Source organism: Rhinoderma darwinii, chromosome 13 (assembly GCF_050947455.1).
Source record: "Rhinoderma darwinii isolate aRhiDar2 chromosome 13, aRhiDar2.hap1, whole genome shotgun sequence".
Lineage (NCBI taxonomy): Eukaryota > Metazoa > Chordata > Amphibia > Anura > Rhinodermatidae > Rhinoderma > Rhinoderma darwinii.
The window spans coordinates 51,483,145-51,504,747 of NC_134699.1; the positions used below are offsets into that span (position 1 = coordinate 51,483,145).

A 21,603-nucleotide genomic window follows, 5' to 3' on the forward strand; every position below is an offset into this window, starting at 1 on the left:
TATTATATATATATACACATACACACACACACACACACACACACACACATATATATATATGTACACAACTGCTATGTGACATGTAGAGTTGTCACAATACCAGAATGTGGACTTAGATACCGGTACTTCTGTAGTATTGCGATTCTCGTTACGAAAACGATACTTGAGGACAGCATTATTTTTTTTCCTCCCGGCTATTTACATTATCGTTTAATTTATATACATTTTTATTTAGGCAAAAATGCCGGAAAAAAAAAAGCAGTTTTTATTTTATTTTTTTACAACCTACACTGATCATCATAAATGACGCTATATATATGTTGTGCAAGTTATGACGCTCACAACGATGCCAAATATGTGTATATTATTTTATGTATTGGGACTTTTTTAATAAATGATTGTCAAAAAAATCTGAATGATGTGATACAACCGGCGATGTACCGATGAGCTGCGGTGCCGAAGTCAGAGAACATGGGGGCGCTGTGCACTAGAGTAGATCAATGAATACACATTGAATTGCATTAGTCAGTGCGCGGTCAGTTATTTAAACAGACAGTACGCAGATGAGAAATACGTTTGTGTGAATAAGGCCTAAGGGGGAGGGGTTGTGGTACGGTTAGGCTCGGGGTAGCTGATGACTTGCATTGCATACAAGTCAATTGAAAAGTTTCATTACATTGAAGAAACACTGACTTGCACATATTGAGGAACTCAATATATCCCTATGAAAAGTATCTATGGTGTGTCAGCTCCTAGGACAAAAGCCCTCATCCAGCCCCTGCCTTTCAGCAGAATTCAAGCAGGAAACCTGAATTTATCATTAGTAATATTAATGTACATCTCAATATTTATCATTCAGAAGTAAAATAGCTTACTTTACCCATTTGTAATGGTTTATATTGGCATGGGTCCCTCCTGCAGTAAGGTTAGGTCCTAAATATTGCAAGGCCCTGTGCACATGTTTTTTTCCTTCCATCGGAAGTATATGTCGGGAGAAGTCTCGACTTATACCTCCGACAGAAGGCACCGACGTATACCACTGTTTCAGCACACACTGGTATACGTCGCTCAAACTTTCCAGGCAGATCGCTACTTTAAGCGCTGAGCCCAGGGAAACCCCTGACATCACTGCCCATATATGTACAGTGATGTTAGGGTATTTTAACTATGTAGTCCCCGGCCTGAGCGATGGCAACGCTGTGCCTGGGGATTGCCGCTCCTAGAGCGAGCCCCTTACGTCACGCTCCATATATAGACATTGACGTCAGGGGCTTTAAGATGCCGGAATCCCTAGCCAGAGTGCTGGCAACGCTCTGGTCGGGGATCCCAAAGTCCTCGAGCAGAGCGCTACAGATGTTCTGGCCGGAGACAACGTAGTGAAAAGCCACCGGAAAACACTGTCCATATATGCTGGACAAAGGCTGCATTGAGCAGCTGAAACGTTGCACTACTTCATTGCACATATGGGAGAATAAATCCATCTATTTGATATTTCAACTGGGAGTGCTAAGTCTTTCTGCATATTGCGGGATCTTCAAGTCAGATTCCTGGAGGCCGGCACCCGTTTGCGCTGGAGTCTTTGCTGTTCTGCCCATACCTCTAAACCATGTAAAAAAAATTAAAATGTATACGCACAGGATATGTTTTCCCACGAGATCCCTCAGGATGGAAAAGTGTAGTCTATTACGTTATTCCAGACTTCCAAAAAAATAGATATACTAACTTATACCAGCCCGACAGAGGCCAAAAGGACACTGGGCTAAAGGAGCCCTCTGGACACGTTTAGCCTGTACGTAGAGATCTTTCCCAACGTACAGGCTAAACGTAGGGCACAAAACGAGATGTGAACATAGCCTAACACATCCCCCAGAATAACAGGAGAAGAGAAGAGAATCCAGAAAAGAAAACAAAAAAAAAAAAAAAAGATTTCTGGACTCCTGGTTCAGACAATGCACGGGACACCGGGACAGTCACTGATGTATCTTTTGCCTTTCATATCATTTTATGTGACATCTCAAACCACCAAAATGACTCACATTTGCAATCTGATCCTTCAGTAACCTTATGACTCTTCTTTGTCCATTCACAATCTGGATATGGAAGTAAATTACAATCCTGGAGAAAAAAAAACAACGAAGGAGATCATTGTCAATCGGGAAATACTTTCTTTCCAAACATGTGAATTATATTTGTGTAGCGTTTTTTATAGTTTGTATGTATTGGGCCATATTCATACTTGGCTTAGGTAAACAACACAATGAAAAAGGACTTTCTTCGGTATTTTATGCAGTAGAAAAAAATAAAGATCTGTAAAAAAAATGGGTTGGTCATGGCACTTATAAAAATGTAAGCCGTGTGAACAGGGCCATAATTCAAGGCACAGAAATATACTGCCGCATAGTTTCTTGGTAGGACAGCAGGGGATCTTGTGTGTCCAGGAGGCAAAAGAAGAGACTTCGGGCAAAGTAGTTAGCACCACGTACCATAAAGGTATAGTGCGGGCACAGGAGCTGTACCTGCATCATCCTCAGCGGGTGTCAGCTGAATATTACAGCTGAAGGTCTGCTGCAGGGATAGGAGATGACCCCGATCCCAGCCATTTAACCCTACAGATGCTGTGGTCAATGGAGACCGTGGCATGGATAGAGGGAGGGGGTTCTTCCTTCTATCACCCAATTAGTGCCCCCACGACGCAATTGCAGGGTACCGTTAGGTTGTCATGGCAGCTGTGAACCTAAAGAAGCCCCCCCAGGTCTGTAATGTGTGTTTGCCTGTATAGGCTGCCTTTTAGATTTACACGGACAGGTATAATACGCTGCAGTACAGAAGCATTGCAGTGTATCATGTGTGCGACCAAATTATCTCATGGTCAAGTCCGCTGGTGGAACGAACAAAAACTAAAATGCTTTATTATGGGAAAAAATATATTTTAAAAATTACACCAAATTGGTATTGCCACAACTGTAAGGACCCATAGTCCCGTACTATCGAATTAACATGTTATTTATCTTGTACAATGAGCACTAAAAAAAATAATAAACAATGGCAAAATTGCAGTTTTTTGTACATCCCCCTCCCATAAAAAGTATAAAGTTATTCAATACCCCAAAATGGTAAGAAAATGCGGCGGCACAAAAGCAAATAATGAGCAAAAGTAGTGGAACACAAAAAAACAAAACATAATCAATTTGGTATCACCGTAATAACCCGCAGAACTGCACACCAGAAAAACCAAAACCCCATAATGTCCAAATTGCTGTTTTTTTTTTATTTTTCCCAAAAATAAATTAATATTTATGGGGTACATTATATGTACCCCAAAATGGTGGCATTAAAAAAATACAACTCGTCCCGCAAAAGAACAAGCCCTCAATAGAATTAATAAAAAGTGGATGAAAGGCAATGATGAAAAAACAAAAAAAATTGCTGTCATCAAGGCCCAAAATAGGGGTTAAAAGGAGGGGTCCCAAGTCAGGGACCCTTACACTGCGATTATTAACCCTAATAATGGATGCCCACAGTGGACAAACTTCATGCTCAAAATCGACCATAATTGACCCATATTACTAATACCATGTAACACAAATTTCTACCAAAAAAAAAACCTATGGCCCAACTGTCCCCCAGTACTCACAGCAGGATTCCAGCAGCCAGGTAAATGAAGAACGTATTCTCCCACAGGTAGTAATGGATCCAACTGACCCAACTGAGCCGAGGATTTGACACTTCCAGTTGCTTGACATAGAACTTCCCTGCTTCATACATAGTATTTAAGGAGCGGAACGGACCACAATACACGGAGGGCTTCACACTAAGAACACGGAGATACGGGATACAAGAAATGAAGCAGATGACAGGGAGTACATGCAGCAGCAATGTAGAATATGTATTACATGTCATTTCTATTAAACATAATATCGCTGCTCAGAGAGAACCTCCACGTCTGAGAAGAGTGTATAGAATGTTGTTACATAGAACGTTGAGTCACTTTGTAAATACTTTACTTTTCTGTGCTGGTTTATAGTTCCGAAATGGTTTTTTTCCACCGTTATTGCCAAATTATTCTGGTGTCCTGTTGCCAGAGGAACATTGTGGGAGCGGAGATGACCGTTACACAGTAACAGCTTAGCCGTTAAAGAGAACCGGTCATATTTTTTTTCCCCTAAAACCACATACCTCCCCTTATTTCTGCCATGCTCTCCATTCCAACGCTGTAATATTTTTTTTTTTTGGCCCTCCCGTTGTCCCACTACGGCCCCTGCTCCACTTGGCATCGAATATGCTAATTTTGAGCAAAGAAACAGGGAGGAGGGGACCTCATCTCTCCTCAGTAGGGGTTGCCTCCTGCATCGCTGTGATGCTGTCCAATCAGAGCGGGTCTTCTGCATCACTGTGAGGGTGTCTGCTCTGATTGGACACTGTCACAGTAATGCAGGAGGCAACGCCTACTGAGGAGAGAGGAGGTCTCCTCCTCCCTGTACATTTACTCAAAATTAGTATATTAGGCGCCAAGCGGAGCAGGGGCCGTAGCGGGACAACGGGAGGGCCCAAAAAATGTAACGTTACAGCACTGAAATCTAGAGGACGCCAGGAGGTGTGTGGATTTAAAAAAAAAAAAGTTCATAACTTAGATGTGATGGATAAGGTGGATCCAGCGTGTCTCTGCTGACACTGAACCCATCAGTCCCGTGGACCTGACAAATTCAGGTCTTAGCGCCTGATACAGCTGCTCCGTGTACAGGATACAAAGCAGCTGTATCTCAAGACGTAAAAATTATTTTTAATAAAAATGAATTATGAAGTTGCACAAAACACACTGATTGATCTTCAGAAATTCATAAGCAGCTATTGATATGAATGGAGAAAACAACCCGGTATAACTAATATTACTGAAATCCAGATTTGACCGGCTTTATGCTCCCCTATACTATGCCTCAGTTGATATACCCTATTACAGACATCAGAGAAGGAGGGAGCCTCTAACACGCAGCGACTCTTGCCTTGCACAACCCATTTATTGAGACACCTTCTGCTTTATATCTGAAGATTATGACATACATTGCTGTGTGACAAGAATTGTTCCATTAAAGAGGATCTGTCACCAATTTATTAATTCCTTATCTCCTAAATAATCTAATAGTCGCTATGATGCTGATAACTAGTGTTTTTTTTTCCAAAAACATTCATTATTTGCAAGGTTATGAGCATTTTTCTAAATATGCGAATGTGGCTATACTTGCCAAATAGGAGGTGACTTTCTTTTCACTCTGGGCGGTGTAATGTTTTCTGTATAACGCCGTCCAATTAGCATACAGCTTCCCCCTTCCCTGCCCAGCAACACAGTGTGATCATCTAGTATACAGCGATCCGGGTGGCATATGAAAGATCAGAATCTCATCTTTCATATGAACAGCTGTTCTTGGTGTTACAGCCCGATATATGGCTGTTTGAAGTGATCCCCTTCCCTCCACCCTCAGTCTCTCACACTGTGTGAAGCAGCTTCATGCTGATAGGACGGCATCAGAGGCTGTGAGGAGGCTCCACCTCCGGAGAATCACTTGTGTTGACGCCCACTTGTTTAGTATAGCCTCATTTGCATATTTAGAAATAAGCTCATAACTTAAAACAATCTTTTTGGGACACAATTTCTACTAGAATTATCAGTGTGACAGCGCCTATTAGATTAGCTAGGAGATGGGGCATTACTAAACTAGTGACAGATCCTCTTTAACTCTTCGCCCCCCACCACCACCACTACTACTTACGACCACACTGTGTATGAAAGGAACACGGAGGCCCCTAAGAAGGAGGGGAAACACAGCAGCGTGAGGAACGCAGTGCTCATATGTGAAGCTCTCCAGGGTTTGCTTGGGGAACGACAGTTCCTCATCAAACTGGCCTATAAAAAAAATAAAGACAGAATATATATTTCACATGATCCGTCTTTGTTAATAAAATCTTCAGGGATAACTAAACCAATGTGCATATACATAAAATGTAAAATACCGAACATGTTTAAAAAAAAATCTGTCACTACAATAGACCTTTTAAAATATACACAACACTCCGGGACATTTATATTGATGACCTATCCTTAGGATAGGTCATCAATAGGAGATCGGTAGGCACCACCATCGATCCGCTGACTGAAGGGCCGTGGCGACAAACAGTATACCAAGCACAGCGCTTTACACTTCTGTATCGGCAGGGCCTGGAATTAGTTCCGGTCCCATTCAAATGAATTGGACCAAGTTGCAGAGAACTGCAATCCCAGGCACAGCCGCGACAGAAGTGCGCGGTGCTGCGCCTGGTAAAATGTGAAGGGGCCGGGGCCATGAACGCCGCAATCCCTTTAATCAGCTGATCAGCAGGGGTGCCGGGAATCAGACTGCTACCGATCTGATATTGATGACCGATCCTAAGTCCCAGAGAACCCCTTGGTAACTATGTAATGGTCTAAAGGTGCCCATACACATTAGACAGAACTCTACCAAACCTGCTAATTGTGGTGGATTTAGCTGACGATCTAATGTGCACACAACTCTCCAACAGCAGATGTTGGTGGAAAGAAAAGAATTTGATGCCTGATCCTTTATTTAGATAACCCCCCAATGACCTAATGTACATGCTATATACCAGGATTAACAGGTTCCCGACCGCTGGCCGTAAATATACGGCCAGCGGTCAGGGTCTCTAAAGTCCGGCGTATAGTATATATACGGCCGCACTTCAGAGACTGTGCACGCGCGATCGCGTGCACACAGCTCTATGCCCTGGCTGTTGCTAACAGCCATGGGCACTGGGCAGAATGTCAGGGGTCAATCTTTTGACCCCTGAACATGTGATCGCTGTGACAACCAATCACAGCGATCACATGCATTTCTGCATAGAAAACAGTGTGCACGCGATCGCGTGCACACAGCCCTGTGCCCTCGCTGTTACCAACAGCTCTGGGCACTGGGCAGAGTATCAGGGACCAATCTGATGGTCCCTGAACATGTGGTCGCTGTGACAACCAATCACAGCGATCACATGCATTCCTGCTTATAAAACAGTGTGCACGCGATCGCGTGCACACAGCCCTGTGCCCACGCTGTTACCAACAGCTCTGGGCACTGGGCAGAGTATTAGGGACCAATCTGATGGTCCCTGATCATGTGGTCGCTGTGAAAACCTATCACAGCGACCACATTTGTTTTATTTTGACTTTTCTGGCAGTAAATCTCCTGCCTCTTTTCTTCTCCTCAAACATTGTTTCAGTTTGAGGAGAAGAAGAGACTCGGGAGAATTGCTGCCAGAAGATTACAGTTACAGTTACAAAAAAATACAGTTACACTCTAAAACATTCTCTGTATAGATAGATTTCTATCTATCTATACAATCTATCTATCCATCTATCTTTTTTTCTATCTATCTACCTTTCTTTCTTTTATTCTATTAGAATAGGCAGGTAGGGAGTATATAATTATATATATCCACATATATATAATATATATAGCAATAGCGGTTTATTTTTTTGTTAGCGGTAGTGTAGATATATATAGCAGTTAGTTTGTGTGTTTTATAAAAAAAAAATAAAAAAATAAAATTTGTTTAGTTAGTGTTAGTGTTAGTTACGTTATGGCGAGGAAGTTGTTTAGCGCCGAGGAGGCATACGCCATGCTGTGGTCTGAGTCGGAGACCGCATCAGAGATGGCGTCCGAGATGGAACCTGTTTTAGGTAGTGACGATGACAGCGTCACTTCAGGTTCATCTTCAGGGGACGTTGTCCCTGATGCAGTCGAAACTGCAGAACATGAAAGCGCAGGGCCAAGTAGCGCTGTAGCACGGGACAGCCTGGTCCCTCCAGTCCAGGCTCTTGTATGGGCACCTGCCCCATCTTTTGGGCCTAGAATCCACGGATTTACGGCCACTCCTGGCATAACCGTGGACAATACAAATTTTGTCCAAATGGATTACTTCCATTTATTTATAACGGACGACATCCTAAATCAGATTGTCCACGAAACAAATTTATATGCCACGCAATATATTAAGGCAGAAACCTTCATCCACCCATGCCAGAGATTGGATGCCCACCAATTTGCAGGAATTAAAAAAATTTTTGGGGCTCACCCTAAATATGGGTATTGTCAAAAAGCCCTCCATTAGGTCTTACTGGTCAACAAGACCCGCCCAAGCCACCCCAGTATATTCTGCAGTAATGCCCAGGTCTCGTTATGAGACAATAATGAGGTTCCTCCACTTCAATGACAACGCACAGGCCCCCCCAAGTACCGATGCAAACCGGGATCGGTTGTTCAAAATAAGACCGCTAATAAATTCCCTGAATAATTTATTTCTGCAACTCTACACCCCTGAGCAGAATGTAAGTGTGGACGAATCCCTCCTCAACTTTCATGGCAGACTTAGCTTTCGCCAATATCTACCTTCCAAAAGGGCAAGATATGGCGTTAAGCTCTACAAATTGTGTGAAAGCGGGTCAGGATATACCACCGCCTTCAGGATTTATGAAGGGCGGGACCGCACAATAAATGTTCCTGGATGCCCCCCTGATCTTTCCACCATCAGTAAGATCGTGTGGGAGATAATGCAGCCTCTGCTTCACAAGGGGTACCACCTGTACTGTGATAATTTTTATTCGAGTGTGCCCCTCTTTAGGCATTTGCATGCTGCAAGGACTGGGGCATGTGGTACCATGCGCAAAAACCGAATTGGTTTTCCACAGCAATTAGTGGGGAAGCGCATGGTAAAGGGGGACTCCTGTGCTTATGCATCTGAGGAATTGCTGGCGGTCAAGTTCAGGGATCGCAAAGACGTGTATGTGCTAAGCACGATTCATACCGCAGGAACAGTGGCAGTGAGGGAAAGGGGGGGCAAGCACAAACCAGTGAGCGTGTCCGAATATAACAAGTACATGGGGGGGGGGTGGATTTAAGCGACCAGGTTTTACAGCCCTATTTAGTAAAACGCAAAACTAAAACCTGGTACAAAAAGGTGCCCATTTATTTGTTACAGGTGGCAAATCCACAACTCATCTGCGCTCTACAAAAAAAACAGAGGCAGAGACACATACCTGGATTTCCAGGAAAAAATTATTGAAGGCCTCATTTTTGATGTTCAGGACACCCGAGAATGCCCCCAGTCTGAGGATGTCACGCGACTGACTGAAAGACACTTCATCAGTCGGATTCCCCCAACAGCAACCAGAAGCAACCCCCAGAAAAAGTGCCGCGTCTGCAGAAAAGACGGGCACCGCAAAGATTCCCGATATTTCTGTCCCTCATGTCCCTCGCAACCAGGCCTGTGCATTGAGCCATGTTTTAAAAAATACCACACTGTTCTGAATTATTAGATTTTAGTTAATTTGTTGAAAATATATTTGCCCTACATTACTTTTTTATTTTTCCCCTGATTTTACTCCAAGGGTGAGGGAGGGAATGGGTGGGTGGGGGGTGGATGTCATGTTTGCATATTCTCTAAAGTTCATCTGCTGGAGAGCTCCGTTTGCATTAACCTGCAATTTCTTATTTTAGAAAACCCCAAAAAATAAATTCCCATTATACCCCTAGATGAATATTTTGAGATTTCTGCTTCAAGAGCAGATATTTTGGAAGTGTTATAGAAACTCTGTTGAGTTTTGTAAAACCAGCTTTGAAAAAAAGCGATTTGTGAAATAATCTTCTTCTATCCTCCGCCCTCCTACATCTCTATGTGATAAATAAGACACACATATTTGGTATCCCCGTGCACGGGAGAAGTGGCAGAATGTGAACGGAGATTAATTTTGACCGTGGTCTATACCGTGTGTGAAAAATGCTGGTATAAACTGACGCATTTGCTAAAAAATTGCTAATTTTATTTTGATCCATCTTATTCAAGAAACTTTCAGAAGAAAACTGGACTGTCTAAAAATATGATAAACCCCTTGAAGGAAACCTTGTGGGGTCTACTTGTGTGAATGAAGTCATTTATGGGGTGTTTCTAATGTTTCAGCAGCATTAGGCCCCCCAGAAAACAGTATGCGGCTATAAAATCAAATGCAGAATTCCTGGACCAAAAAGACTCCTTTTATGCCAAGCCCTGGCACATGCCCGCACTGTCAATAAGGCACACATATTTGGTATCCCCATGCACGGGAGAAGTGGAAGAATGTGAAAGGAGATTAATTTTGACCGTGGTCTATACCGTGTGTGAAAAATACTAGCCTAAACTGACGCATTTGCTAAAAAAGTGCTGATTTTATTTTGTTCCATCTTATTCAAGAAACTTTCAGAAGATAACTGGACTTGCTAAAAATATGATTAACCCCTTGAAGGAAACCTTGTGGGGTCTACTTGTGTGAATGAAGTCATTTATGGGGTGTTTCTAATGTTTCAGCAGCATTAGGCCCCCCAGAAAACAGTATGCGGCTATAAAATCAAATGCAAAATTCCTGGACCGAAAAGGCCAAAAAGCCTCCTTTTATGCCAAGCCCTGGCACATGCCCGCACAGCGAATAAGGCACACATATTTGGTATCCCCATGCACGGGAGAAGTGGAAGAATGTGAAAGGAGATGAATTTTGGCCGTGGTCTATACCGTGTGTGAAAAATGCTAGCATAAACCGACGCAATTGTTAAATTCTTGCATTTTTTTCCAATTTTGCCCACTTTAGAGAAAAAAAAAAAAATGATATATACTGACAAATGCCACTAAAACAAAGCCCTATCTGTCCTTTAAAAAGAGTGTAAAATTCAAAGATGAACTTTATTCACCTGCTGAGTTATAGTCATCTAAAGAAGCGCATAGCAAAATTGTGAAATTTGCTCTGGTCATTTAGCTGTAAAACAGCCTAGTCCTTAACCGGCTAAAGAGATTTTCCACCCAAAACAGAGGAGTTGCCATTTATAAGGAAATAAGGAGTTCGAGGTTAAATCATTTTTTTTGTTCGCAGCCATTTTTATGACATCAGGAAGTGCGGTCCTATTGGTTGTCACTTTTCAATTAGCTTCTTGGTAAATTGTCACTTACTGATTGAACATGCTGACAGAATGATAGTTTCCATCAGTTTCTGATTTACTATAAATGGTAAATTGTATTCAATTCTCTTCAAAATATGAGAATTCGGTTCAAGAAGCAGCTGCTCTATTTATACCAGATTGGGACTTCATCTTTTTGTAATGTAATGAAATTGCAATTGGGCGACTATATGTAGTTGAGGCCCTTTAACACGGTCCAATGAGAAGGCAAACAAATCTTAAATATTATCGTTGTCGGCAGCACATCTGCCTGTGTAAACCGGGAGCTATGCTGCTGACATGACAGAAATCAATGAAATCAGTAATGATCGCTCGTCCCAAATCATTGTTCCTTGTGGAAGGAGATAACGAGTGACGATCAACGAGTAGTCTCATTGATCGCGCTTGTTTTTACGGCCCATATCAGAGAATATATATAGGCCCTTTTACACTGGCCAACGAACGGGCAAACGAGCATTCAAATGAACGCTCGTTCCCGATCATTGCCCTGTGTAAACAGAGCAACGATCAGCCGATGAACGAGCAAACGCTTGTTCATTGGCTGATTGTATAGTTTAATTATTAACTTTGTCGGCAGCTCATCTCCCTGTGTAAACATGTTGGAAAAGCATGGGAGCGATCGTAGTAACAAGCAATTGTCCCCATACATAGGTCCTTGTGAGAGGAGCAATTGAGCGACGATCAACGAGCTGTCTCGTTGATCGGCGCTCATTGTTACGGCCCAAATTGGTTGGTGTAAAAGGACAGAGTGCTCTGTAATTAATATTTCCAAATGCACCTCACCTTTTTTACATAGAACAACAGAAGCAATTTCAGAGTCTGCACAACAGGGATGATGGGGCAAAACATAACACCCAGCCTGTCAAAGAGATAAGACACATGAATAAGATACATGGATACGAATAATCGGTGGCTAATGTGAATGGGACCGTACTGTCAGGTCATTGACGTTATACTGGGTTACACATTGACTTTATTTAAACTATATAAAAAAAAACAAAAAACAACACAATAATTTTACAATATTCGCACCATATTTAACCCTCTCGCTGCCAAGACAATTTTCCTACTTTTGACATGTACAAATAAAACCTAAAAATGACAAAATAAAAAATAAATACTAAACCCCCAAACCTATATATTTACTAAAATTAGACACCTGGCACATTGTCAAAACGGGCACTCAGCACTTTTCTACCTTCTAGCACGGTCATGCAATTACGTGTCAAATTGTAATGCATATTTATAGCTAAAAGTGTGATCCAAGCGGAAAATTAGATGCACCACACGTCCCAGAAATAAAAGTTCAATATGTGCAGAGTTCATACATACCACTCATGCCTATATCTACATGCACATATCTTCATAAAATCACCAGAATTGAAGATGCAACAAATCGGTTTTTAAGCTCAAAGATGTAAAGAAAGTGCCAACCTATAAATTACAGGGATTATACACTTTTGAAAGGGAGTGCATTCCCCAAACCATATGTATTTCCTGAAAGCAGACAACCTGACGACTGCAGTTGTCTTACGGTTGGTAGCCATGTGCACCGTCATGCAACTTTGTGACAAACAGAAATCTTTTTTTTTTTTACAGTGAATTGAAACATACATGTGTGGCTAAAACTCACAAAGAAGTTACAGAAACAATGTAATAATAACAGATCAAGGTGTGCAAAGTTCATACATACCACAAATGTTTTCATCAACAGGAGCTTTTGCTCTCAAAAACGCTGAAACAGAGGCCATGCAATCTTTGACTATCGTCCACAAATGTGTTAGATATATATACTGCACACGGTTAACAGCTACTGAACAATAATTTATTAATTTTTTTGGGAGGGCACAGCATACTGTGTATAAAAAATACAACTTAATAATTTATACACACAACCACCTCCATGCAACTTTGCATCAAACAGTAATTCTAAGTAAAAATTGCATGAAAATTAAAATTTGTTTACTCAAGCGGACCCCTTATGCAAACAAAATGCACTGCAGAGTATAATTGGTATAGATAGAGAAGCAGCTAGCAGATTTTGCGCTATCCCGTCAGGTACAGACAGGATAGGGACAGTGTCAAATTCAGAAACTTTATTAATGTTTGGGTATGGTGCAAGTGTTCGACTTATTTGACACCGTGTTCTAGACGCTAGTAAATGACCGGGTTTTGGACTCAACAAATGACCTACTTAGGCGTAAACGGTAGTTCATCTGCTAATCGTTACGTTTTAAAAACTGAAATATTATCGTTGTCGGCAGCACATCTCCCTGTGTAAACAAGGAGACACGCGGCCAACATGATAATAACGTATTAGGGCCTAAACCTGTGGCCCCTATTATATTAACAGGAAAACTTGGGTAAATAAAAAAATTAAAAATAGAAACAGGCTGCAACCCCATCCCATCCTAATGAATGATGAAGAAGGGAGACTAGCAGGAAAAGCTGCCAGCTCCGAAACCCTAAAAAAACGCCTTGCGGAAAAAAATGTCTTGTCAATTCTTTGGCGCGTAAAGCGTATGGTATGGTACAAGCTACCCATCTTCACAGCGTAATTTCCTATAAGGTTTTTTCTATTGACCAGCGGAAATAGAGTTTGATAAAGGCCGGATTGTGGCCGAAACATTACGCCTTTTCTCTTATATTGCCTTATTTAAAATAAACCTATTTTGCATATTTCAACCGAAGGAGTGCTTGAGTTTTTCATTGCAAGTATCTACAGGGTGGGAACCCTACCTACAGCACCCAGACAACCTGCAGAGTGACACAGATTTGATCTACATCAGTAGTGATAGTCGGGCACTGGGGCAGCCGCAGGCTGGTATTATTAGGCCAGGAAGGGCCAAAAACAATGACCTTCCCACCCTGGTAATGCTAGGCTGCAGCTGCCATGGTGTATCTGAATGGTTATGAAAATGGGAGGGGGACCGCATGTAGTTTTCGACAATTTATTCATTTAAAAAAAAAAAAAACACGACGTGGCCCCCTCCTCCCATTTTCATAACTAGCTAGAAAACTATTGGGCAATTTTTACGTCCGTGTGCATGGGGCCTTAGAAAACAGTATAATTGATAGATTTGTTGGAATATTTAAAAAAAAGTTGTTATTTTTGTAGTTTGTCCTAGTAACTCCTCACACCAGAAGCCTTCAGCTTGGGCAGCAAATTATATTAAAATAATCACTTTAAACCAATCATACCCAGGACATTGCACATGACAGACAGACAGACAATCTCACCACGCCAGTGTTTGTCCATAGATCAGCTCAAGAACATTTCGAGCAATGTCAAACTCTGTCCGACACTTTTGTTTCCGCTTCTTCTGCAGAATTAACCTGTCACATATGATAAGAAGGGATGTGTGAGCAAACATTACAGAGGAGGGGGAGATGGGTTTTGGATCAAGGTCTCAAATGAGGCCCAGTTTTAAAGTCTTATGTAAAGAGATCTTATTCACTGCATGATGAAAAGTAAAGAAACAGTGTTATTTTGTTTTAATCCCTCACCAATGCTAAGACAGGTGCTTACTTTCAGTGAATAGAAACCTTTATTGTTTACATTCAGAGGTTGAAAAGCTTCCCTTACATAGTCCCACTCACACTCAATATTTCTCCGTGACCTACAACACGACAGCACCAATCTCTTATGCCCTTGACTTTTGGCTGGTAGCTCTTACCAACATGGAACCTATAGTTGTTTGAGAAGGATTAGGGTTTGATGGATTTATAGCCTCTCAATGTAAACAATGAAAGTTTCCAGTAGCTAACAACAAGCAGAGATCTTAACAAAATGGTAATGAATTTAAAAAAATAAGAATATTAGAACAGTGAAACACCTTTCATTATGTAATGGAATCTTTATAAATAGATTAGGCCTTCCCTCAATAATAATAAATACAGTGTTACTACCATACCATGACTAAATAATACCACTATCCAGTTACTTAACAACACCGCCATACCGAAACTGAATACCATCATACAGTAACTAAATAACACCACGCAAGATCCAACCTCTTAAAGGGTAATTCAACTTTCAACAAACTTCTGACATGTCATAGCAACATTTCAGAAGTTTTGATTGGTGGGGATCCGAGCGCTGAGACCCCCACCAATCGCTAAAACGAAGCGGCAGAAGCGCTGGTGTGAGCGCTGAGCCGTTTAGTTTCTGTTCGGCTTTTCTCGGAATGCCGATTATAGCGGTGTATGGGCTCAGACTTTCTATTGAGTCCATACACCAACTGCTCGGCTTTCCGAGAAAAGCCGAACAGAAAGCAAGCGGCTCAGCGCTCACGCCTGCCACTTCATTTTAGCGACTGTTGGAGGTCTCGGTGCTCAGACCCCGGTGATCAAAACTTCTGACATGTCACTATGTTCAACATTTAGTTACCCTATAATTAAATCAGACCCCAGATCTGTCCTTTAAATTAAATGAGATGAAAAATAGAAACACGGATTCCATATTCTCTGTAGTTTAGAGCGCCGCTGCATTGCTGCTACACACGAGGTCTTCACACTGGATTAGCGTCAGGACCTTGTGTAAATAATAATATACTATATGTATATATATATATATATATATATATATACACACACACATACACACACACACATATATATATATATTTATTTTATCTAATTCTAAACCCATGCTGCCTCCCCCTAAGCGCCGCCCTAGGCACTGGGCTGCCAACGCTCAGGCAAGGTATGTACAGTCCTGGGCTGACACTTCCTGTTTTGTAGCGATCACTCCTCAACAGGCATCTTATTATTAGAGGCAGGATTCGGCTCACAAGTTGCCGCAAACGCGAGTACACAGTCACAAAGCGACCGCATTGACTTTCATCACCTGCAAAGTTTTGTAGGCAGGGTGACACAACGATCTTTCGCCGCACGATTAGTGTCGTGGCCAAAGTCACTGTGTAGCCCTAGTCTTACAATGAAAAGTAACACCCCTTTTATGAGACAATCACCACCATTAACAAGAGGTGTTGGGAGCAGATCACTTCTAACTCCCCAGGTCACAGAGCATGTCCACAAAACTCTCCCATGGAAATAGTTTTCTGACTGAGTTGTCTTATATCCATGTGGTTGCTGCAAAACAAATCTCTAAAATGCCGTTCACAGGTTAGGCAAGATAAAAAAAAAAAAAGGTCATATACACTATATTTACCTCCAAAGTAGCTCTCCAAACAAAGTGTCCAGCAGAGTGAAAATGAGGTCCATGATCACAAAGCGAAACAGTTCCTGTCCAACAAACGTCTCCCAGCACTGAATAAGATTAGCAAAAATATGGGAGATATCAGAGAAGAGTTGCAAGAAAGTTGCAGACAATAGAAGCTTTTAGATGGGCGAATAATCAGGCAAACGAGAGTTCATGTGGGCGCTCGTTCCGGATCATTGCCCTGTGGCAAACGCTCGTTCATCCACTGATCGTATCGTTTATGCAGCAAGAAATATTATCGTTGTCGGCAGCACATCTACCTGTGTGAACAGGGACATGTGCTGCAAACATAATGGAAATGTATGGGGACGAGCGATCGTAGTAAGGACGATCGTCCCCACATAGTACTGATCATTGCTCCATGTGAAAGGAGAAAACGAGCGCCGATCAATGATCGTTGATTGGCACTCGTTTTCACAGCCTTTATGAACAGAGTGACATGTTTTTGTAGTAAAGCAGAAAACAGGTTTTATAATTTTTCTCAGTTGTTCGTTGCTAATCACATGCTGGGATTGTAACAGTAAAGTCTCAAATCTGTTACAACCAAGGGAACAATTTTCCATTGTTCTAAAGTGATTGTTTAAACAACATACACAAATATAGAGGAGGTGACAATGCAAACTCCTGATGGAAACATCTCTCAGCGCCATTTCAAGTTATACCTTATTCTCCATGTATTTTGCTTTTCGTATTAACCAATGATAACACAGCACACCGAGGATTACTATCTTCAGTAGAAGATTTCTACAAGAAAGGATAGTAACAGAAGAGGGAGTTTAGATTGGAAGTGAGTGGTACTATAGATAGGATAACAGTGAGAATATATATTGGATGGTCTGTAACCTGCAAATAGCAATATAGACTTCTAGTATGGGGGAGTCCAGCCTCTCCCACAGCCCCAGAGCATGATACATGTACGGTAGTAGCAGGTTACATAGACACACAGCCAATGGCAGCGGCAACAGCATCGCCTCGACTTCTGGTTCGCCTCCTGTTCGCAGTCGTTTTTGATGATCCTGCATAAAAAAAAAAAAACAGGAAGAACTTCATCAGTAGGAACATTTTTCACTTTGGGTGTATTCACAAGCACCTTAAATCAAAAAAACTGACTGCGGATGTTCAACATTAAACCTTCACTGTGCTGGACTGCTGGTTGTGGACATAATGGGAAGAGCCTTTTTTTTGCTTCAGTGGCATATATAATGCCTCATGTTACTTCCAAAGATCTGAGATTTATACCCATCAGTCCAGAAAACCTTCCATTACCTCTCACGTACACTGGTTTTCCATTCTCTAGTGCAAATGTTCTTTTTTCATGTTTATTTGCTTTTCTCAGTAAAGTCTTCTCGACAGCTCCACATGCTATCAGACCCATAGCGCTGAGTAGTCTTCTTACAGTGGGAGGACGGACAGAAATCACTTGTAGGTTTTTCCCATCTCTCAGACAAGCGTGCACGGTAATCGGGTTTATCTGATGGTGAATGTTTTGGTGGTCTTCCAGGTCCACTTAAAGGAGTTGTCCAGGCACGGGTCGGTTTTTCATACGGATGACCTATCTTGTGTATAGGTCATCAGTACACGGTCGGTGGGGTTCCGACACCCGGACTGATCAGCTGTTTCGGCTGCTTCCAGGCACCGGACATCCTTGCCGGAAGCGGGTGGCTCCAGTCACAGTATAGCGGCCGTGCTGCCGCTATAGAGTGTATGGAGCCATTGTAATGTCCGTGGCTGCGGGCTGTCAGCTCCAACCTCCCCGACAGCCGCAGTCACGAGTCGGCAAGCGCTGGCCCCAGCCTCCTCCTCAGGAGACGCCAGCGCTCGCATCCATTCACCTCTGCCGGATCCCGGACCTCATGGATGAACTTTAACTTGGGAGTACCCTGGACTATAAGAGGGGTCCAGCCCCCTAGTTCTATGCCTGAGCGTTGTTGTGTCCCCTAAGTTTGTCTATGTGATGGCCTCCTAGTTGTTTCCTGTTCCAGTCCCAGTCCCTATACTTGTTTCCAGTTCCTGTTCCTAGTAATCCATACCTTCCTGGTTTAGCACGAAGCCGTGCCAAAGTCGTGTCGTGCTGCATCCACGTCTGACCTGCTTCACATCGCCTGACGTCCGCCTGCTACTTAGTCCAAGCCGAGCCTGCCATGCCGCTGTCTGAGCTGCCACAGGTACCTGTAAGAACTATACACTATCACCTGCTCCCTGTTGGCCAGCTGCCTTACCGCCATGGCGGTACGGCCCAGTGGGTCCACAGACCCTTCATGACAGCCATCTGCTTCTGACACTGGCCACGACATAACATCCGATCCCCGGAAGCAGCCGGAACAGCTGATCGGTTTGGGGTACGAGTGTCAGACCCCCACCGATCATATACTGATGACCTATGTTGTGAATAGGTCATCAGTATGAAAAACCGCCTTGTGCCCAAACAACCCTCAATACCCTTTGGTGTAGTGAATGGAAATGGAAATGAAAAAGCAAAGAGTGGTCTCTGATTTTTGCACAGTGCTGTACATCTATATTCTGCATAGGTCTGGGAATATACCTCATAGTGCACCATGCTCATGACTGAAAATAGGAAATGTGCAAATTCCAAAACTAAAAAAGGTAAATCTACCTAAAAGTAATCTTTTGACATTATTACTATAATGCACATAGATCTAACTATTTCAGGACCTTTCAAATCTCCATATTTTACGTGTACCTAACCTTTCCGGTGACATTTCAGAATAAGCTGTCATTTGTGTATACATATGGAATAACGCTATTTCTGACCATTATATAATTTGTATACTACATTTTTTAGCAGTTTTCCCTTCAGCGGTAATGAACAGTGTAGCAGTGAATCCGCACTGGAGTGAAAGAACTCTTACTATAAGCTGCAGCGGTGTCTCTCTCTGCCTCGCTCTCATTCTGCTCTTGCCCCCTCCTCCTCCTCGATTCTCAATATACTTCTATGGGCAGCAAGTAACCTGATCCTTTAGTGAGCTGATTCAGTCAGTCTGGTCTATTTAGTAGGTTTTTAGCAGTGAATGATTAGTACAGGAGGCAGTGGGCTGGGGGAAAAGTGCCTAATAAGTAGAGAAAGAAGCATTTTTCTCTAATAAAATATATTACAAAATTTCTTATATTTGCTTGTACTATTACATAGGTTTAAAAAGAGACACAATTGCCTCTAAAAGTTTTAGTATCATTGAGGTTTATGTGTAAGGAGGTATTCTACACAGCGAGATAGGGCATTACCAGTTTGGTACATGTTTGTACATCGCTAGGCCCCCGACACACGTAACGGATTTGTTGCGGATTGGCGGGCAGAAAATCCGTAGCGGAAGACTGTTGTAGGGAAGTGGAAGAGATTTAATAAATCTCATCCATATGCTGCTGAATATTTTCCGCATGAAAATCAGAAGATGCTACAGATTTTCTAAGCTACAGCATGCTCATTCTGTACTAGATGTTCACTGCTGATTTCACCTTTTTCAATGTAGCAGTGGTAAAATCTGAGGCAAAATTCGCAAGAAGCGCAGAAATGTTGCAGAAAATATGCTACATGTGTGGGTACCCTTATACTGTACACTATGCAGTTCACTATTTTTCTGTATCACACTCACCAGTCCCGGAAGATGTTTTTTTTATTATTTACTTTCCAATTCTGTCAATCTCCAGGTTCATAGAAAGTGCTCTAGCCGGTTTCACCATTGCTCATATTAGAAAAGGTCATCTACTACAAACCCAGGATGTACTACTATAAATTATCTCATGTTTCAACTCCATGCGAACCATATGCGTAGAGCTGATATTACCCAGATACTAGGATGCAGCACTGACCTTGTGTAAGTGTTCTGAAAGGATGTGCACTGCCAATGCAGAACCCAACCAACTGCCCACACACAACATCCATGAGAAGATCAGGACACACACATGCTGCAGCCTCTTCCGGAAGTCATGATTCTGCCGATTCGGGCGACGCTCACTCAATAACTCCTAAAAAAACATTCATAAAAAATTCATAAAACAATAATCTAAGATAATGGATTTAATAATACATTATTATTTCTATATGTAATGTTTCAAAGTGAGAAGACTTTAAACCAGTACTCGCCAACCAGCGGCTTAGGGGCCAGATAAGCGTTTTTGCCCCAGTAACACCAGAGAGATTGCAGCTTTAGCAAAACTTCGCACCAGAGTCTATTTTGTATCGACTGTTAAATTTAGTTTAAAAAAACTGCACGTCCTTCCATAAAGACCTGAACACCTGGAATAAACAGGAATTTCTTGGTTTGGAAGAATAAACATTTTGAAAATGACACTGCTGCCCAGACTATTATATCCTTATTATATTGGTGCTCAGGTCGCCCTCGGATAAGTAGAGCTGTTCTCACTCGCCCTAAGGCTGCGGATGGGGTGGGTCTGCCGGATTGCCGTCTCTGTTATTTGGCAGCAGCACATGCGCGCGCATCCTCGATCTCTTTCACAACCGGAACTCTAAATCATGGCTGTGCATGGCTCAAGCCATTTGCCCTAATGCTCTCTCTACCCTCCCCTTCACACCGCACTCACTTCAGAGAAATTAACTTCGTACTTCTTTCACAAACCCTTATGGCATTACGCTCAGCGATCCCTCACCAGACATTTATTACAAGCAGTGAAATCAATTATTCCACGTAAGTGGAAATCAACAGAGCCCCCCACGCCACCCTGGATGAATGGTTCCAGGAAGTTGCGTTGGTGCGGAGAATGGAGGATCTTATTGCCCAAACCCTAGAGGCTACCACCCGCTACATAAAACACGTGGCTCCAATGGAATACTTTTCTTTCGTCTTCCACATACCACCCATTGGTAAGCTGATATAGCCCATGCTGCACTAACCTTTTTTTGTGAGGAGTGATTTTCCCCTGGATCTGTTCTACCTTACAGCACTCAGCCCTTGGCAATTGTACTCCTTCTGTTGGATCTGAAGCTACAGAATGACCGCCTGCCTCTTCTTTATATTATTATTGCACATGAGAGTCCAGATTGGCCATGTCCTTCCTTCTCCTACCTCTCTGTCTCTTGTATTGTCTTTCTTCTCCTTCATAACAGGTGAGGTTCGTTCCCTCCACTAGAGGTTACCTGCATCAGTGTTTTCATCTCTGCCGAGCATTTACTCTACATTGGTAACGTTTGAAGGTTCCCATATCTACTTTCTACTCCGTGTTATTTCCTTACTCCTGATTGATATGTTGGAAGGTCACTATATTGGAACGATTATGGAACCCTACCCGTTCTCTATGTCTAGTATTCTTATTAAATGATTCTGACCTTTTTTGAAAACTGCATGTGTAAATTTAAGCCCTGGGCCAAGTTCAGACATTGCAGCA

The 21,603-nt window shown here is 42.3% G+C and overlaps 1 protein-coding gene across 2 annotated transcripts in view; it reads right to left on the minus strand.

The window, feature by feature from the left end:
* TMC6 (transmembrane channel like 6) overlaps positions 1-21,603 on the minus strand; it is a 50,752-nt gene that overhangs the window by 1,054 nt on the left and 28,095 nt on the right. For both annotated transcript variants that reach the window (XM_075845442.1, XM_075845443.1), the window contains 9 exons: positions 20,071-20,226; positions 17,089-17,261; positions 16,908-16,989; positions 16,195-16,292; positions 14,262-14,357; positions 11,805-11,880; positions 5,766-5,899; positions 3,635-3,811; positions 2,037-2,115 (listed from right to left, as the gene is read on the minus strand). In XM_075845442.1, coding sequence (XP_075701557.1) covers positions 2,037-2,115; positions 3,635-3,811; positions 5,766-5,899; positions 11,805-11,880; positions 14,262-14,357; positions 16,195-16,292; positions 16,908-16,989; positions 17,089-17,261; positions 20,071-20,226 — 1,071 coding nt within the window. The remainder of the gene's footprint in view (positions 1-2,036; positions 2,116-3,634; positions 3,812-5,765; positions 5,900-11,804; positions 11,881-14,261; positions 14,358-16,194; positions 16,293-16,907; positions 16,990-17,088; positions 17,262-20,070; positions 20,227-21,603) is intronic.